Source organism: Megalobrama amblycephala, linkage group LG4, assembly GCF_018812025.1.
Source record: "Megalobrama amblycephala isolate DHTTF-2021 linkage group LG4, ASM1881202v1, whole genome shotgun sequence".
NCBI classification, from domain to species: Eukaryota; Metazoa; Chordata; class Actinopteri; order Cypriniformes; family Xenocyprididae; genus Megalobrama; species Megalobrama amblycephala.
Window position 1 is genome coordinate 39,678,330 of NC_063047.1, and position 21,988 is coordinate 39,700,317.

Sequence of the window (21,988 nt, forward strand, 5' to 3'; positions counted from 1 at the left end):
TATTATTCCTCGGAATGAACTTATGTAGTCTAGGTAGACAGTAGCTCACTACGTTTTGAGACAGGCGAGCTCTCCTTTTTCTATGATGTAGCCTATCCATTTATTTTCTGAAGATTTCTTTTCTGAATCTGTCCGGAAAATCTGATTAACTAGCAATTAGTTCATGATATTTCAAGAGACAATGTGCATTTATGGGGTGGTGGGAAGTAAAACATTAATGTTTACAGCGGGATGTTCTACTTTTGTCCCTGAGGACACTGTCACATTTGTCCATAATATCCAAAATTGTATAGGCCTATCTTTTATGACGTTTTCTGAAACATTTTTCTGTCATGAACATTTCTACCAGTGTCATTTGTACCACATCTCAGATACCAAGTTTGGAGAAAATTTGGAGAAAGTTATGTTTTAAAAATTTTTGGAACAAAATGGCCAACATCGTTGTATTGTTAAATCTTTCTGATCTTAAATACACAATTAAATAGTTTTGTTATGTGAAAAAACATTCTGTTCGGTGAAAAATTTTCTTTGTTTTGTTCACACATATATCTCATATTTCATCTGAAGATCTTCAGTGTTCACTGTAAATTATTTGACCGTACATTCACAGTAAATTACTGTATGTAAATCTACAGTAAATTACTGTCAACTAGTTACTTTCACAGTAAGTTACTGTATCATTTTTACAGAAAATACTTGTGAAACGACAGCTATATAGCCTACTGTGACCTCACAGAAGGTATTCCATATTCCTGTGATTTAGCAGTCTGTTCCTGTAGAATTACTGTATTTAACTGTGAAGTTAAGTTTTCTTGCTAACTTCTAAAAAAAAACAAACAAAAAAAAAAACTTTATCATGAGGAAAAACGGCTTGGTTCCTTTACTTGTGCAAATGCAAATACAGATTAAAATGTTTGTCATAGTGCTATATGATGTTTCAACTGTGACAGACATATTTTTATACTCAAAAAATGTTTTCACACAACAAATACTGAAAATGTTTGTGTATTTCAGTCTTTGTCAATAAGTTCATTTTTATAATGAATAAAATAAAAAAAATTATAATAACATTTAATGAATGTGGGGTTTTAATAGTTTAGATTGAAATTCATGTGTGTAGGTCAAGGGTAAGGAAATAACACAGACAAAAAGCTTTTTTGAAAAATATATAAAGCCTCTTCATATAACACAACTAGACTAAAGAAAAACCTTTCTAATACAAATCAATTTATAATAAAATCTAAAGATTAAAAAACCATCTGCAGTTTAACAATTATACAAATATTACATGAATATTACCAGTTTGTAATTCAAATATGAATATTTTGAGGCCAGTGTAGTAAAAAGATTCCATATAAGGACATATAGGCCTATTGAAGTATGAATTAACAGAAGCACGCTGTAGTACTTATGTGTCAACTCTAGAGGGCTCTATTGTGTTTGTTAGTGAGTGAAGGTGACGAGTGTGGGATACAATAATGTGAGTGTGTAAAAAACATATGCATGACAGTCTGCTCAAAGTCCAGACAAACTGATGCTGAATTATTCTGAATTATTTAGTAACGCAAAGGCCCTACTCTTATTTTTCATTTGCAGTATTTGCTGACTGTCACTTTAATCTGTCACTATTATGCATTTTATCTGTAACATATTTCAGCATCTTTATTTTAAACAAAAAAAAAAAAAAAAAAAAACAAGCTTAGTCCAAGATTGAGCAAATGCTGCACTCCGACAAATACCTTCACTATGCCTCATCCTTACCTAATCTGCCCTACAGCATTCAGGTGTTTTTTCACTCACATTATTGGATGTAATCCCAGGATGTAAACGTAGAGAAATGCTGTACTGACTTGTCAGTGAGAGAAATATCTACGTCAATTAAGGGGATGAAATACTTTGTACATCTGCTTGGCAGAATATGTAACTAATGTAGTTTCCCAATCTTTTTAAATTCATTTAATTGCTCAATTTGTCAAGATGTATGTTCAAAATTATCCAAATGATTTAGTTTTCACTCTACAAAGACAGCCCAGTGTTCATTGTAGCCCTGTTTCTGTGTAGGCCTATCCATCCTGGTTTGTTCTTAGAGACTCACTGGGATGTTCCCTGGCTGTAACATTTTAAAAGACATCTAGATTGAGGTGAAGCAGATTGGAGCAGTTTAATCTTCAGGGAAACAGAGGTTTGGATGGGCCAAAGGACTCATCAGTGTCCTGAAACTGAGCTGGTTAGACATATTGTCAATACCTACAACAGCTCTACAGGAAAGTAATGCATTTCAATCCCACCAGCCTATTTAGAAGAGGAAAGAATCCATATACAAAACAATTCTTGCCATTATATGAGTCATTCTATAATTTAGGGTATATTTCACATTAGTGAAAGTGTAAAAAACACTCTGCTTTAAATAAATAAAACAAGTATTGATTTCAGTTTATATATTTTATCAGTGTAACGTATCTGTTAGTTGCAAAGCTTAATCAATAAACACCATTTTGATATTTAAAAAAAATATATGTTTTCCCTGGTAAGTTTGTCAACTGTTACAAACTATATCCTCTACACACACTGATTAAGTGATACACTTTAAGTGACTGAAATATTCAATGTAGTTGTTTTTTTTTCTTTCTTTTTTGGTCTATTCTGCTATATGTACAGTGATTATTTTGAAAGACTTCTAAGATTTTTTTTTTTTTTTTTTTGTAGATATTTGTGAAAAATTCTCAACAGTCACTAGGACAAGGACATTTTTATCATAAAAATTAAAGATAATTTTAAGAATTTTAAGAAAGTCATGCAAAACTCCAGTTCATGGATGCAAACTGTATACCTTGAAATAATATCAAAAGCAGCAGATATTTAAAATGTAAAAAAAATCAGTCAAAACATAGGCTAGTTGAAGGAAGTAATAGTTAACAGGTAATAGGTGACAATTACGTCTAGTTTGTTGTTGTTGTTATTTTCCTCAGTCGGACAGTAAGTAGTTCAGATTTTTACTAGCCCCACCCCAAAAAAGAATCATATAATTTATTTTATTTTTAACTAAGCATTTTTATATTTGCTAGAAATATTTATATTCTCCTTGCTGCTCTGCTCTGCTTCTCCACAGGGTTTCACCCACCTGGATGCAGTTGGCGTCATGGTGAGGACGATGTTCCTCGGCTTCTCCAGTGCACTTTATACCATTATCATAAGAACAGCACTGCCTCTGGAGCACAGGCATACAATTAAATGACATAAATTATATTCTAGTTCTGCTTCCATCCACAAGGTGTCACTCTACCCAAACTAAAGACTTGTATTAAGGGTGTCCAGGGTGCATGCACCCCACAGCAGCGTTACTGGCCTGCACACTGATATTCTAGACCTGTTTACTAGTCTAAAAAGGGAATGAAATGGATTCTTTTGTAAAGTTATCCTTCAACCCTAGTGTAAAAGTTTCAAGTTTAGGATTAAGGGAACGGGGACATTAAAATAAGCTTAAAAAAAACAAGTTTACACTTTATTTTGATGGTCCACTTTAGGCATTCTGTTGACTATAAGTAGACTGTTGGGTTAGGTGTTCGGGTTAGTATAATTAGTTGACCTGTAGTTGCAAAGGTACTTAGTCAATGGAATGTCTGTTAGGGGACCATCAAAATAAAGTGTTAGCATATTATTAATGTGCATATTAAGCAGACAGTCTACTAATAGTCTAATGAGAGTTATTAGACATTAACAGAATGTCTAAAGTAGACCATCGAAGGAATCCTCATTTTAAAAGTGTGATATCTAAGACCTGGAAAAGTACAATCTTACAACCCCATGGGCATTTTTATTCGATATATTTATTTTCCAGTTATGCAAAGCTCTTTAATATTTGATCAGGCTAAAATTTAAAAATTTTCAATCATTATTTTTAGTACTTATCCGTAAATCACTAGAAAAGTCATGGCCCTCAAATGTTGTTTCGGACAATGAGGGGCTTTAAGAGTCAAAAGGGTTGGGAACCACTGGATTAAAGGTTCTTTCTTTCTCTCTTATTTTCTGTTCATCAGTTGTTGCTACAGTGTACTTTATACAGGCGACAGGGGTAAAACCAGGAATGTTATTGTGGGTCCTTTGACAAGGGAGGTCTACTATCGATCCTCTATTTCATAGCTTACTCATAGAGCCACAATTTTGTCCTGGGCCCTGTGAATTTAAATGATGGCCCTGCCTTGATGCAAATCACTCTGTGAAAGAAAGCTTTTTTTTTTCTCACAGATTGCAGGTCTAAATTTTATAAAACCTTGATGAGTCACACCATCATTCTCTCTCCTCATTTCTAAAGAACAATGCAGTCAGATATCTTTAAATAGTCTTTATTAACATTGGGAAATTTAAAACAGAATTTCCCCACATATAAATACAATCATACTGACAGTGATCTATGTATCGTAGTTTCCCATCAGCAGGATGGACTTTTTAAATATTACAATAATATTGTTATTGAAAATTGTAAGGAATTGAGTAAATAATTGCATTTGGTAAGTCAACAAACAAAGGAAGATCCTTGTCTTCAAGAAAATCCTGAAAAATGTATAGATACGGGTTATTATAAGGCCAATATGATCCAAAAGCATTATACTGGTCATTGGATAAATCCAGAGTTTACCTATAACAGGTCATAAATTCATCTTTTCCATTGTTTGAGTACCTGACAGACGCACTGAGGTGGCTCGCACTAATCTGGCATACAGACGCTCACACTAATATTGCTCAGTGTATATTACAGGCCTAAAGCATATGCCACATCTACGTCTCAGAGTCTGCTAAATGTCAAGAGCATTATAGGTCAGCGGTTGAGTATCCTGAAACTTTGACTGACTGAACATTGAGGCAGTTTCCATGAAGGGGAAGAGGCAAGCCAATAACATTTGGCTACAACATATGGCTCTGAATATCCAGTCTTAAAATACGACTGAAGATCCAGTCAGTGTAATTCATGTAGTGTCCTCAGCAGCATAAGAAACGTCCATTAACGCCAACAGCCAGGCACACGAAACCAGCACCTTTAAAGAGTAGGAGCCTATATGCAGCCATGTTCTTTGCAGGCTGCCTATTTCGGGGGAAAATTCAAGGAAACATCAATAAAAGTACAGGAGTATTGTTGACAATAAAACTTGGTAGGTAGCAGTGGCACTGAAGAGAACGAACCCACCTCAAAAATACAAAATCAAGTGCAACCAAAGGTTAATCATTCCGTGTGAGTGAGTGAAGGAGAGACCGACAGTCGAGGCGTCGCTCAAAAGTACACCAGACACTCTCGGCCTGAATCGGACGCTGTGTATTTCGTAAAAGGAGGAAAGTGGCATTAAAGTCAAGTTTTGAGGCGAGAGGTGGAGGAGTCTAGCTGTCCTCTATGAGCTTAGCTAGGTTGTCTCTCAGCTCTGTCAGCTCGAAGATCTTTCCATCCAGAATCTCCAGCAGAGTTTTGAGGTTCTTGCGGAGGTTCTCTTGATCTACTTGACTTGACTCCAGACGTTGCTCCAGATCAGCCAACTGTTCCTCAAGCTCCTTGTTCCGCAAATCTGTGTCCTGTAACACACCGTGTGCGCATTTATTACACTACAGCTATAAAACCTGGACAAAAGTATGTGGTGACAATAACACCTTGTTGAACATTTCATTTCAAAATCATAATCACTAATAGAGACACCCTCTCCCTTTGCTGCTATAACAATATACAAACCCGATTCCAAAAAAGTTGGGACACTGTACAAATTGTGAATAAAAACAGAACGCAATGATGTGGAAGTTTCAAATTTCAATATCATTTTAAGGGAAAAATAAGTTGATTTTAAATTTCATGGCATCAACACATCTCAAAAAAGTTGGGACAAGGCCATGTTTACCAGTGTGGTATCCCCTCTTCTTTTTATAACAGTCTGCAAACGTCTGGGGACTGAGGAGACAAGTTGCTCAAGTTTAGGAATAGGAATGTTGTCCCATTCTTGTCTAATACAGGCTTCTAGTTGCTCAACTGTCTTAGGTCTTCTTTGTCGCATCTTCTTATTTATGATGCACCAAATGTTTTCTATGGGTGAAAGATCTGGACTGCAGGCTGGCCATTTCAGGACCCGGATCCTTCTTCTACGCAGCCATGATGTTGTAATTGATGCAGTATGTGGTCTGGCATTGTCATGTTGGAAAATGCAAGGTCTTCCCTGAAAGAGACGACGTCTGGATGGGAGCATATGTTGTTCTAGAACTTGGATATACCTTTCAGCATTGATGGTGCCTTTCCAAATGTGTAAGCTGCCCATGCCACACGCACTCATGCAACCCCATACCATCAGAGATGCAGGCTTCTGAACTGAGCGCTGATAACAACTTGGGTTGTCCTTGTCCTCTTTAGTCCGGATGACATGGCGTCCCAGTTTTCCAAAAAGAACTTCAGTTTTAGCTGGCAACGGCGAATGGCACGGTGGATTGTGTTCACCGACAATGTTTTCTGGAAGTATTCCTGAGCCCATGTTGTCATTTCCATACAGTAGCATTCCTGTATGTGATGCAGTGCCGTCTAAGGGCCTCTTATTGCTACCTGTCCCAACTTTTTTGGAATGTGTAGCTCTCATGAAATCCAAAATGAGCCAATATTTGGCATGCCATTTCAAAATGTCTCACTTTCAACATTTGACATGTTATCTATATTCTATTGTGAATAAAATATAAGTTTATGAGATTTGTAAATTATTGCATTCCTTTTTTATTCACAATTTGTACAGTGTCCCAACTTTTTTGGAATCGGGTTTGTATGTATATACAGCTATGGAAAAAATTAAGAGACCACTTAACATTGATTTCTGAACTTGGAGTGGTCTCTTAATTTTTTCCATAGCTGTATATAATACTTTTGTAGCATTATAAATGTCTTTATTGTCACTTTTGATCCATTTAATGCATCCTTGCTGAATAAAAGTATCAATGTCTTTAAAAAAAATGATACTCACTGACATGTATGTTACCCATGTTGTAATATTTCAAGGAGAATTTCACTGTTCTTACCTCTAATTTTTTAGTGAGTTCATCTTTCTGAGTTTGAAGCTGCTTTGCATTTTCTATTTCTTCTTTCAATCTCACCATTTCCTATGAAACACAAGTAAGAAAGCAGTTTTAAATGGCATATAAGCATCTGGCAAAGACAATAAAATGTGAATGAAGGAAGCATGTTAGTGATATGACCATACAGCACAACAAACAGTAGTACCTCTTCTTTTGCCTTCAGTGTACACTCCAGCTCCTCTATTGTTTGGTTCAGCTCCGTTTTCTGGGATTTGATCACATTGGTTTGACTACTCTGACTTTCCAATTCAGAAACCTGCAGACCAAAAAAAAAAAAAAAAATCACAACTTTGTCATAGACACAATAGGAAATATACCAACAGTTTTAGCTTAGTTCAAGACAAGACTAGATCTATTGAACCCCAGGATGTAGTGTGTTCATGATATTGGGTTACAAGGTCAACTCTCCTCTACTTACCCGTTTGTGTAGCCTTTCGGCCTCCTCCTGATAAGCTGCTAGCTGCTGTTTCCATTGTTTGACGTTGGCTGTGGACTCCAACAGAGCAGCTGTGAGCTTGGCATTGTTACTCTTTAGTGCTGCAAGCTCTGCTTCCCAGTGTTTGTTGGTAGCCGGGCTGTAGACAGAAAACAACATTAAAATCAACCTTGAATATTAAATATCCTTGATTGTTAATGTCCATTTTAGACTGAGGAGTCAATCTATAGACCAGGGGTTTTTCATGCCAAGGACCCTCAGATCTCCCTGTGAGGGAGACACTTTCTAAAATATAAAGGCAGCTATATATTTTCATGTATAAAGATTCATATACTAAAACATGTTTTTCTCAAATTAAAGACACAATATGTAAGATGTTTGGATTAAAATATCCTATCCAAAAACCACTAGAACACTGTTATATATTTTGTTGACTTGTGTACTAACATTATCCCAAAAATTTCCAAGAATGTTTAAATCCAGAGAAATAAACAATTTTAACCAGGACAGACCATGTCCATGCATCTCCTATCAATCACATCATACCCACGTTACCCTTGATTTCCGATTTTTTTTATTTTTTAGAAACCATGGAAACATCAAAGACGGTTTAATATTATTATGTGTTTTATTAGACAGATGAGCAATAGTTTAAATACATTCATCGACAGAATAATCATTGTTATACAGCTCAACACAGTAAGTCTTATTGTCTAAATCTTGTTTTCTTGATATACAGCGAGTACCATGTTTTACCATGACTAATATCAATCTAGATTACTGCAGTGTGCATCAAGTGTCTCACAGCAGCTGACACAGAGAAGCACCATAACAACTTTCAACACACAAATAATATGATAAAACAGCGCTGCGTTACCCCACATACGCATGACCGGAAGAAGCGGAAGCGGCGACTGGAGCGGTCCCGTTCCGCTCCAACGGCTTTCAACCACACCCTGCTTCATACTACACTAATGTTAATAAATCTTTAATACATTAGCTCATCCATTAATATGTTTTCTGCCCGAGTCTCATCGGATTCTTTTCCACCAGCTGTAGATGTGAAGACAACACCTCCCATTATTCTGCGAATTCAAGGCATCATCAAGCTACGCCTTTGTTTTGAATAAGCAACCACTAACAGCGAAATTTACATATTGTGCCTTTAAATAATTGGCTTTTATATTGTCATTGTACTGAAGCAACACAAATGATTAAAATATCTTGAGAATATATGCTTTGTATTAAGTTGAGATATTTGACTGATAAAAACTAGGCTTGTCAATAGAATAAAAACTAGAATAACGATAGAATAAAATAAATAGAATAAAGATCAAATTAATTTATTTCTGACCAGTTTTTAAAGAGCAGAATGAAATAGTAATGCTATCAAATTTCATATTAAATATCTTACACTATACCACTCAAAAGTTTGGGGTCAGTAAGGTTTTTCAAAAAATAAATTAATACTTTTATTCAGCAAGGGTGCATTAAATTGATCAAAAGTGACATTTAGTAAAGACATTTATAATACTACAAATCTGTTCTTTTGAACTTTCTATTCATTAAGTAATCCGGAAAAACACGTATCACTGTTTCCACAAAAAAATATTACACAGCACAGATATTGATAATAAGAAGAAATGTTTCTTGTGCAGCAAATCAGCATATTATGGATGATTTGTGAAGGATCATGTGACACTGAAGACTGGAGAAATGATGCTGAAAATTCAGTTTTGCCATAACACAAACAAATTACATTTTAAAATATATTAAAATAGAAAACTGTTGTTTTTAATTGTGATAATATTTCACAATATTGCTGTTTTTACTGTATTTGGTCAAATAAAAGCAGCCTTGGTGAGAATGAGAGACTTCTTTCAATTCTTAAAGATTATTAGAATTAATAAAAAAATCTTAGTGACCCCAAACTTTTGACCTGTAGTGTAAGTTAAAACATTAACCTTGACAGGCCTAAAAATACATTTTTTCCCTCTCAAATTATCCACAAACCCCCAAGCAACCATCTGCAGTCCCCTACTCTACACTCTAAAAAATGCTGGGTTAAAAACAACCCAAGTTGGGTTGAAAATGGACAAACCCAGCAGTTGGGTTAAATGTTTGCCCAACATGCTGGGCAGTTTTATTTAACCCAAATATTGTTTAAAAATTACAATTTTTAAATGTCTAGCTTAAAATGAATTAAAAAAAAACAGACACAGAATTACTAGGCAACAATAATAATCAAAAGGTGAACATTTATTAATAAGCAATTTAATAAATGTTTATTGTTTATTTATTATTCATTAAACATATTAATAAATATTCATTTATTAAGCACATTAATAAATGTTAATTTCCAATGTACTTTGGGTTCGTTTTAAGCAAACAATATAGTAATTTTTAAACAATAGTTGAGTTAAATAAAACTACGGTTTGTCCATTTCTAACCCAACTTGGGTTGTTTTTAGACTGTAGACCAGTGGTTCACAACCCTGGTCCTGGAGGACCCTCAACTCTGCACATTTTGTATGTCTCCCTAATCAAACAGACCTGATTCAACTCATCAGCTCATTAGTATAGACTTCTAGACCTGAAATGGTTGTGCCCGATTAGAGAAACATCCAAAATGTGCAGTGCTAGAGGTCCTCCAGGACAGGTTTGAAAACCCTGCTATGAACCACATGCATCAAACTCCGCTCCTGGAGGGCCAGAGTGTAGCTCCAAAACACCTGCCTGGAAGTTTCTAGTAATCCTGAAGACCTTGATTAGGTGTGTTTAATGAGGGTATAGGAGCTAAACTCTGCTAGACAGTGGCCCTCAAGGACTTGAGTTTGACACCCCTGGTCTAGACCATGAGGACTATGTGTTGAAGAGGATGTAGGAAGAATGTCAATTTAAATGTGACTGTAATTAAAAGGGTTTTTTAATTCAATCTTTCTGTGTTTTAACAAGACCTGGAAGCAGTTCAAGAGCAATTAATAAGGATTATTAAAAACTCTGTGATCCGAGTTCTATGTCATTTGCATATATATTATAATAAAAAAGATTGATGAAACATGACAAGCTGAAATAGATCAAAGCAGAATGTCACCTAATGATTCTAAAGACATCTCAAAAGTTTAAAGACAAAAGAAGGAAGCTAACTCTTCGGTTATGTAATGACAAAATACCATCTCTCATCAGTCCATCTGTGTTCTTCATGTAGTGACAAAGAAATCAAGCATAAATTTACAATGTGCTCTGATACTCATGTACTGACAAAAAAAAAATCAAATGCTGAAACGGTGATGCTGTCACAGTGCCAGTGAATACATAACCAACCCACATCCCCAAAAGACTATGAGGAATCCCATCCGCTGTCATCCTGCTTAACATCTCATCACACATCCCACCTCCTCTGCCTCCCTCCACACACTCCACCGCAGCTTAACCACGCAACCGTCGCTCAAGACACGCGAGGAGAACCAGCACAGAGTCCTCAGCGTTGACGCCTACGCTACGGAGAGCCGCCAATTCCCTTTCATCTCCCCCTGTGCCACCACCTCTGCTGCGGCTGACGTGATCACCTCCTCCCCCGACCCCCGCTCTGACAGACAACACCTCAGCCCACACGCTCCGACTCCTACTGAAGCTGTGACACAACAGGCTGGAGACACACATGGCTATAAAGCGCCGCACACAAGGAGAAGAAATGTTCCTCTGCTGGAGAAAGAGAGGAGAGAAGATGAGAGTGAAGTCTTGCAGCTTCAAGCTAAGAGAAACAGGGACTCCAGCCTGGTAAGTCAACATATGTTGTCTATTATATCATAGTTAAATGTGCGTTCAGTTTGGGAATGGGATTGATTAGAACATATAAGACTCTTTAATTAATCGAGAATTAAATACTGACTTCTAGATTTAATAATAGTCATTTTAAGCCAAATAATAAATAAAGGAGTCTTTGAACTTGATGGGAAATTTGTTGTTGAGCACATAAGAATTAGTTCAATATATTTTTTATGGACTTACTGAAAACAAATAGTTTAGTCAAAAAACTGTCATTTATAGATTAACTGCATGTTATTTCATTCTAAGTCTTTAAAGTGTATTCATAATGCATTTTTATGATGTATACTATGTTTTTATGTAATAAATTATTTTGATTTGTATTCAAGTCTCTCTCATTTCATGTATACAAAGTTGGACGCTTACGCTATACGCTAACATATGAATGTCATTGCATTAGATATGAAATATCAAATCAAGTGGCTTTATTGTAAAGGGCCATTGTATATATGCAGGTGCACAGAAGCATATTACATAACTACAAAGAACAGCATAATGTCAGTGTGACTGTCCTTCAAGCCTACTGAATGTGAATCAATAAACAATCTCCATCTGATCGTTCTAGAGCTCCAACAGCCCAGTAATCAACATGCAAATCATTTCAATGGATCCACAATGCACCTCTGTTAAATGTATACATTTTAAGTCACCAGTAAAATGGACTGTTTTCTATACTCCACATAAAGAGCAGTCTGTAATGAAGTTTAAAGACTATTGATTGGCGTAGTGCACATTTTGGTGTGCGTATCATATTAAGCCCCACTGTAAATGTGATTCACTACACTGTGGCAACTGCCCAACCAGCCCCTCAACACTCACTTTAATGTACTGCACAAGACTGTGGGTGAGAGAATTTGTGCTTGAAGAAATACCTTCAGTTCACTCACCATGTAATAAAAGCCAAAGCAGAACAAATACACTCGACAGGCTAATCTATGACCCATAGTACACCTTCATAAAGAGACAGGAACAGTATTTTTAAAGGGAATTTTGAAGTTAGATCATCTTTGAGGGAACTTATAGCATTATTTACTTCAAAATCTGCCTCATTGAAGAAGTAATTGCTGATTATTAATATAAATGACTAATTATTTATAATATCACAGTGATATGAATCAGTCTTGGCAAAACTGAAAGGACACTTTGCTTCATTAAGATCTCTTACTCGTGTCAACCAGTTTTACGGTAAATGCATACGGTAAAATTCAAGTTGGAAAACTTCAGCAAACTGAGAAATTGAAGAGGAATGATATTTAATAAACGTATTAAATGTGTTGTCAGATTTACAGATATCAACCTTAGAAACACTTGATACAAAAAAGACCACAAAACAAAGTCACAAAAGATGCAAAGATTCTCCCCAAAAAAATGAAGGAAATTTCAGTTTCCAAAAATGATTTCTCCACAAAGGATTTTAAAAACAAAACACAACATCACAAGAGTTCAGCTGACATAAGTATGCGGTCAAACTTTATATAAGGTGTTTTAACTACTATGTACTTAGATAATAAAAAAAAAGTTTGGTACAATGTGCTTATTGTATTCATGTATTGTACAACAAGTTTGCTACTATTAAGGTGGATATGGTTAAGTTTAGGGACAGGTTTGGTGGTATGGGTAGTAAGGGATCGGTCAAAAGTGTAATTGTAGATGTAATTACAGAAATTAATTACAGATCTAATTACATGCAAGTATTTCTTTAATATAAGTACAACGTAAGTGCATTGAATCAAATGATTAATTTAATGTTAGTACATAGTAGTTAAAGACACTTTATATAACGTGGGACCAAATATGCATATCTGTCTAAAAATAATAACAGAACTTCAGATAGAATTAGTTGCATCTACAGTCATTGTTGCATAAGAGTGCATTCATTGTAAAACATTGTAGTCATGACAAACAGCTGTGAAATGGTGCTATCAGTAGGAGCAGACCCGACAAGTTTTAAGCACGTGTCTGAAAAAAAAAAAGACAAAAAAAAGACCATATGAATTTGTTCGTAATGTATGAATTCACGTGGACAAAACACAATTCTATTTAAGGTCACATTGAAAACAAAAAGGTTGTGTTGATTTAACAGTGAGTTTTCTGACTCATTTTACAAGGCTCAGAAACAGATGATGCCGCCTCCATCTTCATAAGTCACATTTGCTCTGGGTTGAAAATGTGCCACTGTATTATATAATTCTGACTTGTTTGGACATATTATTCCAGAGAAAAAAAAGTACAGTTATTGATGCATGCTTCTAAAATTCAAGACAATAAGAAAATATAGCTGTCTGGAAGAGAACTGCAGTGTGGGTGTTAAATGCGGTTTGGTCCGCTGCGCATTTGCGTCCAATAATCGGTTAGTATTTTTCAAGAGGCAGGTGAGAGTGAAACATTAACCTGAGATTACGTAAGAAATGGTGGGATGCTATTTTTGAACATACAGCACTGGATTGCTCAAATAATTAAAATTCAAGCATCCAGAGACCTGGTGAAATGGACTCAAAATGTTGCCTTTGCAGTCAGACTAAAAAAGCTGCTGAGTACATATTCATGTGAACAAGTGTCTGAATGCTCATACTGTAAATAATTTAAAAGTGCTCTGGAAAAGCGCAATGAACTGTTAGTGCTAACTTTAACGCTACTTTTACTTGAAACTTCAATGCAACAAATAAACTAGGGATGCGTTGATTTTGTAAGCCAATACATTATTTGTTATGACTGATAGCCAATAAACAGCCGATATTAAAATGAAATACTATTTTGTATAAGCAAAAATATATATAAAAAATATAAAAATCAAACACTAAAGATTCAAATCAATCATTTTAAATGCTACAAGTGGATTTAGGCATCACAACATTATAATTTACAGAATTTGCAATAGATTACAATTAATAGTGTTATGGGTTTATGAGTGAAATGGGTTTTTAAAGATTAACTTTAAGTTGAGTACCTTTAAGATGATGGCAAATCTAAATGTACAAATAGAGGACATGAGCATGCTAAATTAAATATCATATATCGACATGAGGGGAAAAACTGGGTAATATAAGAAGAAAAAAACTCTGAAAAGCAGAAATTAAAGAATTAATTTTGACAAATTAACCAAAAATTTATTTGGGTTACTTTTTTTTTTTTTTTTTCGATAGTCCACTTTAGACATTCTAACTATAAGTAACTTTGCAACTACATGTCAGCTAACTCTCATTAATTTGCAATACAGGTCAACTACTTCCCATTAGTTTTAGTAGACTGATTAGGGTTCAGGACCGGATATACTTCGAGCGAAATCGAAGAACAAACTGGTGTGACATCATTTCGAAAACAAAATGAGGCCAAAACGAAGTTCATTTGGAGTTTGAAACAGCTTGCCAAAGCGGAAAAGTTTGCCCTTGCTGGTAAACACCTTCGAACTGCCATTGGTCCATATGCTCTGAGGCTCCACCTTCTTTGACATGGAAATCTTCCTTGTGTTCATTTCTTCTGCTCTGTCCGTCACTGTCAGACGTCAATGAGTATGATATGCTGTTTTATAGTAGAAAATGAAGTTGTAATTCTAATCGAAAGTGAGACTGTTACTGTTTTTTTCATGCATGTTTAATTAATAGTATTGTATAAATCGATTGTATAAAGTGCTATATAAATAAACAGGATTCATGAGGTTCATGATGTAACTTAGCACTGTCTCTCATCTCATGACGCTTTGCAGACTCTGCTGTATGCGTTCATGTGTTTTGGAGGAGGCGTGGCTTTGGAGAGCGCTCTGAAGGGAGGGTGGGATCTCATGCTTTCAAAGCTAGCTTGTTATTGCTAGCCTCTCCGAGTGTAAACATTATGCATAGTTTTGGTTTAGTTTTCATTGCGTACTCTCTCAGTTCCATTTGTACTAGTTTTCCCACCATCATCAGTTACCATGGGCAGTCATTAATCATCCCAGCTGTTATTCATTGTGTTCATCACTGTGTATTTAAGTTCCTCTTTGTTCTGTTCACTTGTCGGTACTCGTCAACGTCTATACTGAGTTTGGATATCTGTTATTGAAGTCTATTTGAATCAATCTTCTTCGTTACTCCATGTTTGGAAAATGTGACACAGTGATTACCTACCCTACCTTTAAGCAGACAGTTTACTAATACTCTAATGAGATTTAGTTGACATGTAGTTGCAAAGTTAATTATAGTTAACTGAATGTCTAGAGGACCGTCGAAATAAAGTGTTACCTCCTGTTGTATCAGGATTCTGAAAAGATTATTTATTAAGCCCCAGTTACCTGTGTGCAAGTGTCGGCGTGGTCGGGGAAAGGTCTGATTGGAGCATAGAATTCGGTGACACGTCAGACAGAGTGACGTCATCACCAGTGCCATTGATTCGACAGAGGTCCGCAGTGACGGGTGGAGTCAGGGGGGAATGAATATCGGCAGGCGATTCCTGTAAAAAGCGATTAATCGTGGGTTATTAATTTGTGGCACCCTCACATACTCGTTACATAATCTTCTTTTGCATATATAATTCTTAAGCTGCTAATTACAACGAGGGATTTAGGAAAACTACATTTTTCTCAGAGAAGGGAGATTCCCCTTGGAGACTAAAATGCTGTGACCAGTCTTTATGAACGTCATTGTTCTGTACTGGTTAGAATGTACTGATAAGGATAAATCATAAATGGAAAATATACTGATTGCAAAAAACAATTACGGATTTGGATTTTTACAATTACTCCTGTTTTGAATAACAGGTTTTCCAAGCAAATTCAATTCATGCAAACACAATACAGGTCTGAGTCCAGACATTACAGGACATACCTGAGAGGGCGAACTTGCCAGCTCCATCTTTTCTAGAGACTTCTCCTTGGCCATCCTAGCTGCTTCCTTGTACTCTGCAAATTTATCTGCAAACTGAGAAGAGAAAGAGGTTAAAGCCTTTAAACCATGTGATTCGCATTCAGATATTTTTAGTGCATTTTTAATGGATTTTTAGTGTTTGGTTTCCAGCTTAATAAAATATGGAATGTTTTGCTAACATTCTAATTAAGCTATACATTTTTTTTGGGTTATGCGAACATTAAGGGAACATTCAACTGTATTATTTTGCAAACATCATGGGAACGTTACTTTTGAATGTTCTCTGAAAATTCTGAAACAAGTAGTAACATTTAAAACACATTAGGCCAACATCCAACTAAACATTTCAGGTAAAAGCATAAAGAGTGGATGTGGTAGGCCTATCTCTGCTAAAAAAAGGAGCAATGGTCACAGTTCCCAATATAGACTGCACCCATTAAAGCTTCCTGTGCACTGGAAGGACTGAAGCATTTTCCTCTGAATATCCAGCAGGGATATTTATGTACACTTTTGGGTCAGGGCTACGGTGTTCGATTAATAATGTTTAAGTGAATATACCTTAGACAGAAGGTTTGTAGTATCTTAAAGGTTAGTCAGGTTAGAGTTCATCCAAAGATAAAAAAAAATATGGTTACACTTTACAATAATGTTCCATTAGTTAACGCCAGTGTTGAGGAAAGTTAAAAGAAAAAAAAATGCTTTACAATATTGCATTACTCCCTAAAAATGAACTAATTGTGCTGTTACTTTTTATTGAAAGTAATGCATTACAATAATGTTTTTGGCAAATTTCACTGTTTTTATTCCTTTTAAGGAACACTTAATCTGTAAATGATGAGTAAATGCATGCTCACATTTAGTGAGCATGTGTACACAGCGGACACAATGCCTCTGCGCCCGATTTTTCTCAACGTGCACAGGACAGGAGAGATGTCAGTCAATAAACGGGAAAACACAGTAACTCACGTTACTTATTTGAAAAAAGTAACTCAGATATTTTGCTGTAAATTTAAAAGTAATGCGTTGCTTTACTAGTTACTTGAAAGTAATCCGATTTCATAGCTTGCGCTACTTGTAATGCGTTACCCCCAACACTGGTTAATGTTAGTTAATGCATTAACTAAAACTAACTAACAATGAGAAATTCATTTGTTAGAGTATTTATCTGTGTTAATGTTGGTTTATAAAAATACAACTCCTCATTGTTAGTTCATGTCTGCTCAAGTAGCTACATTACATAATATTAACAGATACAACTTTTGATTTTAATAATGTATTGGTAAATGTTGAAATTAACATAAATTAAGATTAATAAATGCTTTAGAAGTATTTTTCATTTGTTAGTCCATGTTAACTAATGTTAATAAATGGAACCTAATTGTAAAGTGTTACCAAAAATCTTTTAGTTATTTACTCACCTTCATGTCACATCAAAACTTTATTCTGTGGAACATAATGGGAATTAACTTGTGTAAAAAGTCATTATTGCATAATATCATTGTATTATATTACATAAATAAATGTAATTTATTTAAAGTCATTTTTATTTATTTATTTTAAATTAAATACTGTAGAAATAACATATTAATGTAACAACTGCACATAAACTTTGTGCAGTACTATTTTGTGACACTGTTATGGTGTGTGTGTGTGTGTGTGTGTGTGTGTGTGTGTGTGTGTGTGTGTGTGTGTGTGTGTGTGTGTGTGTGTGTGTGTGTGTGTGTGTGTGTCCACAGAATAAAGTGAGAAGGATCAGGAACAACATGAACGTGAGTAAATGAACACAACATTCTCAAAATGATAAATAAATAATAGTGACAATACTGCTATAAAATTCATTTTGTATGAAGTAAATACAGCATAAGCAAAAGCCAGAAGAGGTGCTGAGCTCCTGACAGTGCATCATCATAATGCAGAGGAGCGAGAGATAGAGGCAGCGAAAAAGAGGAAAGCACTGCACAGAAGAAGCCTCCCACGCACCGATGACTGTACAGCTCCTCATTAGGGCACAGTGTGTAGGTGTTCCCCAGCTCAGAAACACAGGGGGTGGAAGAGAACGAAAGAAAGGGAGAGCAAGACCTCCAGAGACACAGGGAAGAAATTGAGAGATAGGAGAGAGAAAGAATTCCACCCACCTTGGCCAGATGATGCTCAGAGGAGAAACCCAGCCCATACACCGTGTTGGCACGGCTGTCTGCCCACTGCCCAAACTTCTGAGACGTCTTTGTGAAGGTCATGTTCGGGGTGATAGTGCTGTTTATTATTGCCTGTGAGATGAAAAAGAAAACAACTCCTCAGAAAAGAATGTGAAAACACAAGTGCATGTTTTCAATCTGGCCTTCAAGCATTTAAGATGAAGGCCTTTTGAGAGAGCAAAAAATAGGCATATAACATGGGCTGATTGAAATATTGGGTTAACAGCCAGCATAAAATAGTGTGTGAAAGAGTGTGATCCCTTAGTGTATCACCATGCTCGTATACAGATCTGCTGTCGGAGATGTGGCCTTGGAGTTAGTACGTTAGTACGTGACTCTGGACCACAAAACCAGTCATAATACATAATCCAAAAGTTGAATAAATAAGCTTTCCATTGATATGGTTTGTTAGGATAGGACAATATTTGGCCAAGATACAACTATTTGAAAATCTGCAATCTGAGGGTGCAAAAATATCAAAATATTGAGAAAAATCACCTTTAAAGTTGTTCAAATGAAGTTCTTAGCAATGCATATCCACTCACAAAAATACATTTTTGATACATTTATATCATAATATTTTCATGGAACATGATCTTTACTTAACATACCAATGATTTTTGGCATGTAAGAAAAATCGATAACATTGACCCATACAATATATTGTTGGTATAACAATATACAAATATACCTGTGCTACTTATGACTGGTTTTGTGGTCCAGGGTCACATATGGCCTTTGACATTTCTAATGTTGTTATTGTTGCTAACTACAACTAAAACTATTAAAAATCATTTTTGTTAATTGAAATAAAGCTGAAAAATATATAAACTAAATATATAAATAAATATAAATGTTATATGGAAAAACTTAAACTTAAAATCTGACTGAAGTTTAGGTTGAAGTACTAAAATGATTAAAACTGAAATAAAAATAAATTAAAGCTAAATAGAAATCTTTAAAAACTAAAATTAATAAAGTATGTAACAAAATTAACAAATCTTAAATTAAAAATAAAATAAAGATTGAAAATAAAAAATAAAAGCTATTTCAAACAATTTATTTCAAATAAATATAGTAATAGTATATGAACAATACTAAAATAACACTGAAATAAAAATTTCCTGACATCTTTCTAAAGAAAGAATTTTAGATTTTTTTTGCAACATTTTGTTACAAAAAACTTTGAATTTAATTAAATTAATTTAATTTATTTATTAGCAAAAAGCTTGATCAAATTGCCCAATAATATAATATAAAATAATATAATATAATATAATATAATATAATATAATATAATATAATATAATATAATATAATATAACATAATATAATATAATATAAGGGATGGTAGGTAAACGGCAGGAGCAGAAAAAATTGGCCACATTTTCTGTGTGGATTTAATGGCAAGGCACGAGGATGGAGTTTAAAGTTAATCAGTGATCATTTAGGGAGTAAGTATACAGCTCATATGCTGTTCAATGAGAGGTCTATTTTAAAAATGTTTCAAAAATGTCAGACATGGTCAGAAGTGCATGCTCACAAACACTAGCCTTCAGTACATCTCAAGATATTTCCTGCGTTATAAGCCTGTGAAATGTTATTGATGAGATGACGACAGTCACTGCCAGTGAATGTGTTTGTGTGGGTGTGAAACTGAGAGCAAATAGAAGGGAGGAAAGAGCGAGAAGGAGAAGGATAGAGAGGAAAGAGCTGCACACTGTGAATGTTGCACATATTTTGTGGATCTCACAATCATAATTTGAGTATCCAGAGATTCAGAAAGTCATCAAAATCCTGTATCATCTTCACATTCTTAAAAATATCTAAACATCCATACAAAAATATGTATTTACCTACAAAATTACATAGACTTCATGTCATGGAGTTTATCCATTTATGTTCCAGTGGCAGATTTTTTTTTTTAACTTGTTTTAAGCATAAACCTCATATTTTCATCTATTTTTTGCACTATAGTTCTTCAAGATGGGGAATGTAAAACATGGAATGGATGGATGCACAAAGCACAGCGTTCCACGAAGGCTGCATGGATAAAAGGCCTCGAGCGCTCTCATACTCCCACACACTTCCAGAACAAGGCCAATTGGCCACATACAAACGTGTAATTTCAAGCGAGAAAATCGACAGTGGGCTACCACTGTCAGCTTCCTGTGTGTGTGTATGTGTATGTGTGTGTTACACATGTTATACAATCATTCCCTCAGAGAGGCTGGAAGGATGAGTGCTGTTCCCTCTTCCAGTATTTCCACAGATATTTAAGTTTAACCTACAGAGCACAAAAGTATGGTTCTGAAGTTCTGAAAGCTTTTTATTTTCAATTGCACATACATCTTTCAATATAAATGTACTGAGCTCTGAGGTTGTTAAGTGATGGTATATGCATCTGTAGAAACTAGAAATCGTTTTTTAAGCAATGAATATATGGTCAATTACTAGTACACATAATCCTGAAGAGAGATCCACCTATCATGAATTTGCTGTTACCATAGTAATGGGAATCACAGCAACAGAGCTCAAAAGTGATAGTCCACATGCCCATAGTTAATTTTAGTTCTTAGTATTCTGAAACAAATTTCCTTTCAGCCAAATACTCACATGCTCATTTCCTGTAAAACTGCACTGCAGTGGTCAAAAAAGATTTGCAAAATGGACCAATACCTCCATGTAAACTCAGAGATGACAATTAAGCCTGAAATTAAATAGGACTGGGGATTTTGGGTAGTTAAATGTTTCTTAAGCAGCAAATCAGCATATTAGAATGATTTCTGAAGGATCATGTGACACTGAAGACTGGAGTAATGATGCTGAAAATTTAGGTTTGTCATTAGAGAAATAGATTACATTTTAAAATATATTCAAATAGAAAACGTATAAATAATATTTTACAGTATTACTGTTTTTACGGGGGGGTGAACTATCCCTTTAAGCTGAGATTTCACACTGTACATTCTTAAATTTTTTCCTGAATGGGCTTTTGGGACTATAAGGCTTTTATTCACAAAAAAAGAGAAAAATGATGATCGAAAGAATCTAACACTTCAAACTTCAAAAATTCAACTATATTACATATATAAAAGTCTTTTTGTGACACTTGGTTGCACAGTTTTCAATCAGGAGAATTTTTTTTTTTCATACATGCATACATGTTAAATGTATATGTCATGATCACAAGTTGGAGTGCCCTATTTAGCCACCAGAGGGCACTCCAACCCGGACTGTTTCTCACCTCTTTTGGACTTAATTTCCCATAAACACTTCCCGGACTCATTATCCCATCATTGCTTTCAGCTGTTTTGTGTTTGATCATTTGTGTCGGTCTGTTTATACCCTGTTTGTTTCTGCTTTTGTCATTGAGGTTTCATTTACGGTCACTGGTTTCTCTGTTTTGTATGGACTGTTCTTTGGATTTTGACCCTGCCTGTTCTGGATTACGTTTTGGATTACCTCATTAAAAGCTGCAAATGGACCTCACCTGTTTGTCTCTGTGCCTAACGTGACAGTATAATACTACATATGCACACATGCATGCATGCATGCATACATTTACTGCACGTAGACATTGCACACACCAAATGCGAAATGCGAGT

At 35.2% G+C, this 21,988-nt stretch overlaps 1 protein-coding gene across 2 annotated transcripts in view; it reads right to left on the reverse strand.

The window, feature by feature from the left end:
- Window positions 1-4,327: 4,327 nt before the first annotated feature.
- Window positions 4,328-21,988, reverse strand: part of homer1b (homer scaffold protein 1b) — a 32,354-nt gene continuing 14,693 nt past the window's right edge. For both annotated transcript variants that reach the window (XM_048189239.1, XM_048189238.1), the window contains 7 exons: window positions 18,321-18,452; window positions 16,147-16,239; window positions 15,615-15,772; window positions 7,505-7,661; window positions 7,232-7,342; window positions 7,030-7,110; window positions 4,328-5,559 (listed from right to left, as the gene is read on the reverse strand). In XM_048189239.1, the coding sequence (XP_048045196.1) occupies window positions 5,371-5,559; window positions 7,030-7,110; window positions 7,232-7,342; window positions 7,505-7,661; window positions 15,615-15,772; window positions 16,147-16,239; window positions 18,321-18,452 (921 nt within the window). In that variant the 3' untranslated portion in view covers window positions 4,328-5,370. The remainder of the gene's footprint in view (window positions 5,560-7,029; window positions 7,111-7,231; window positions 7,343-7,504; window positions 7,662-15,614; window positions 15,773-16,146; window positions 16,240-18,320; window positions 18,453-21,988) is intronic.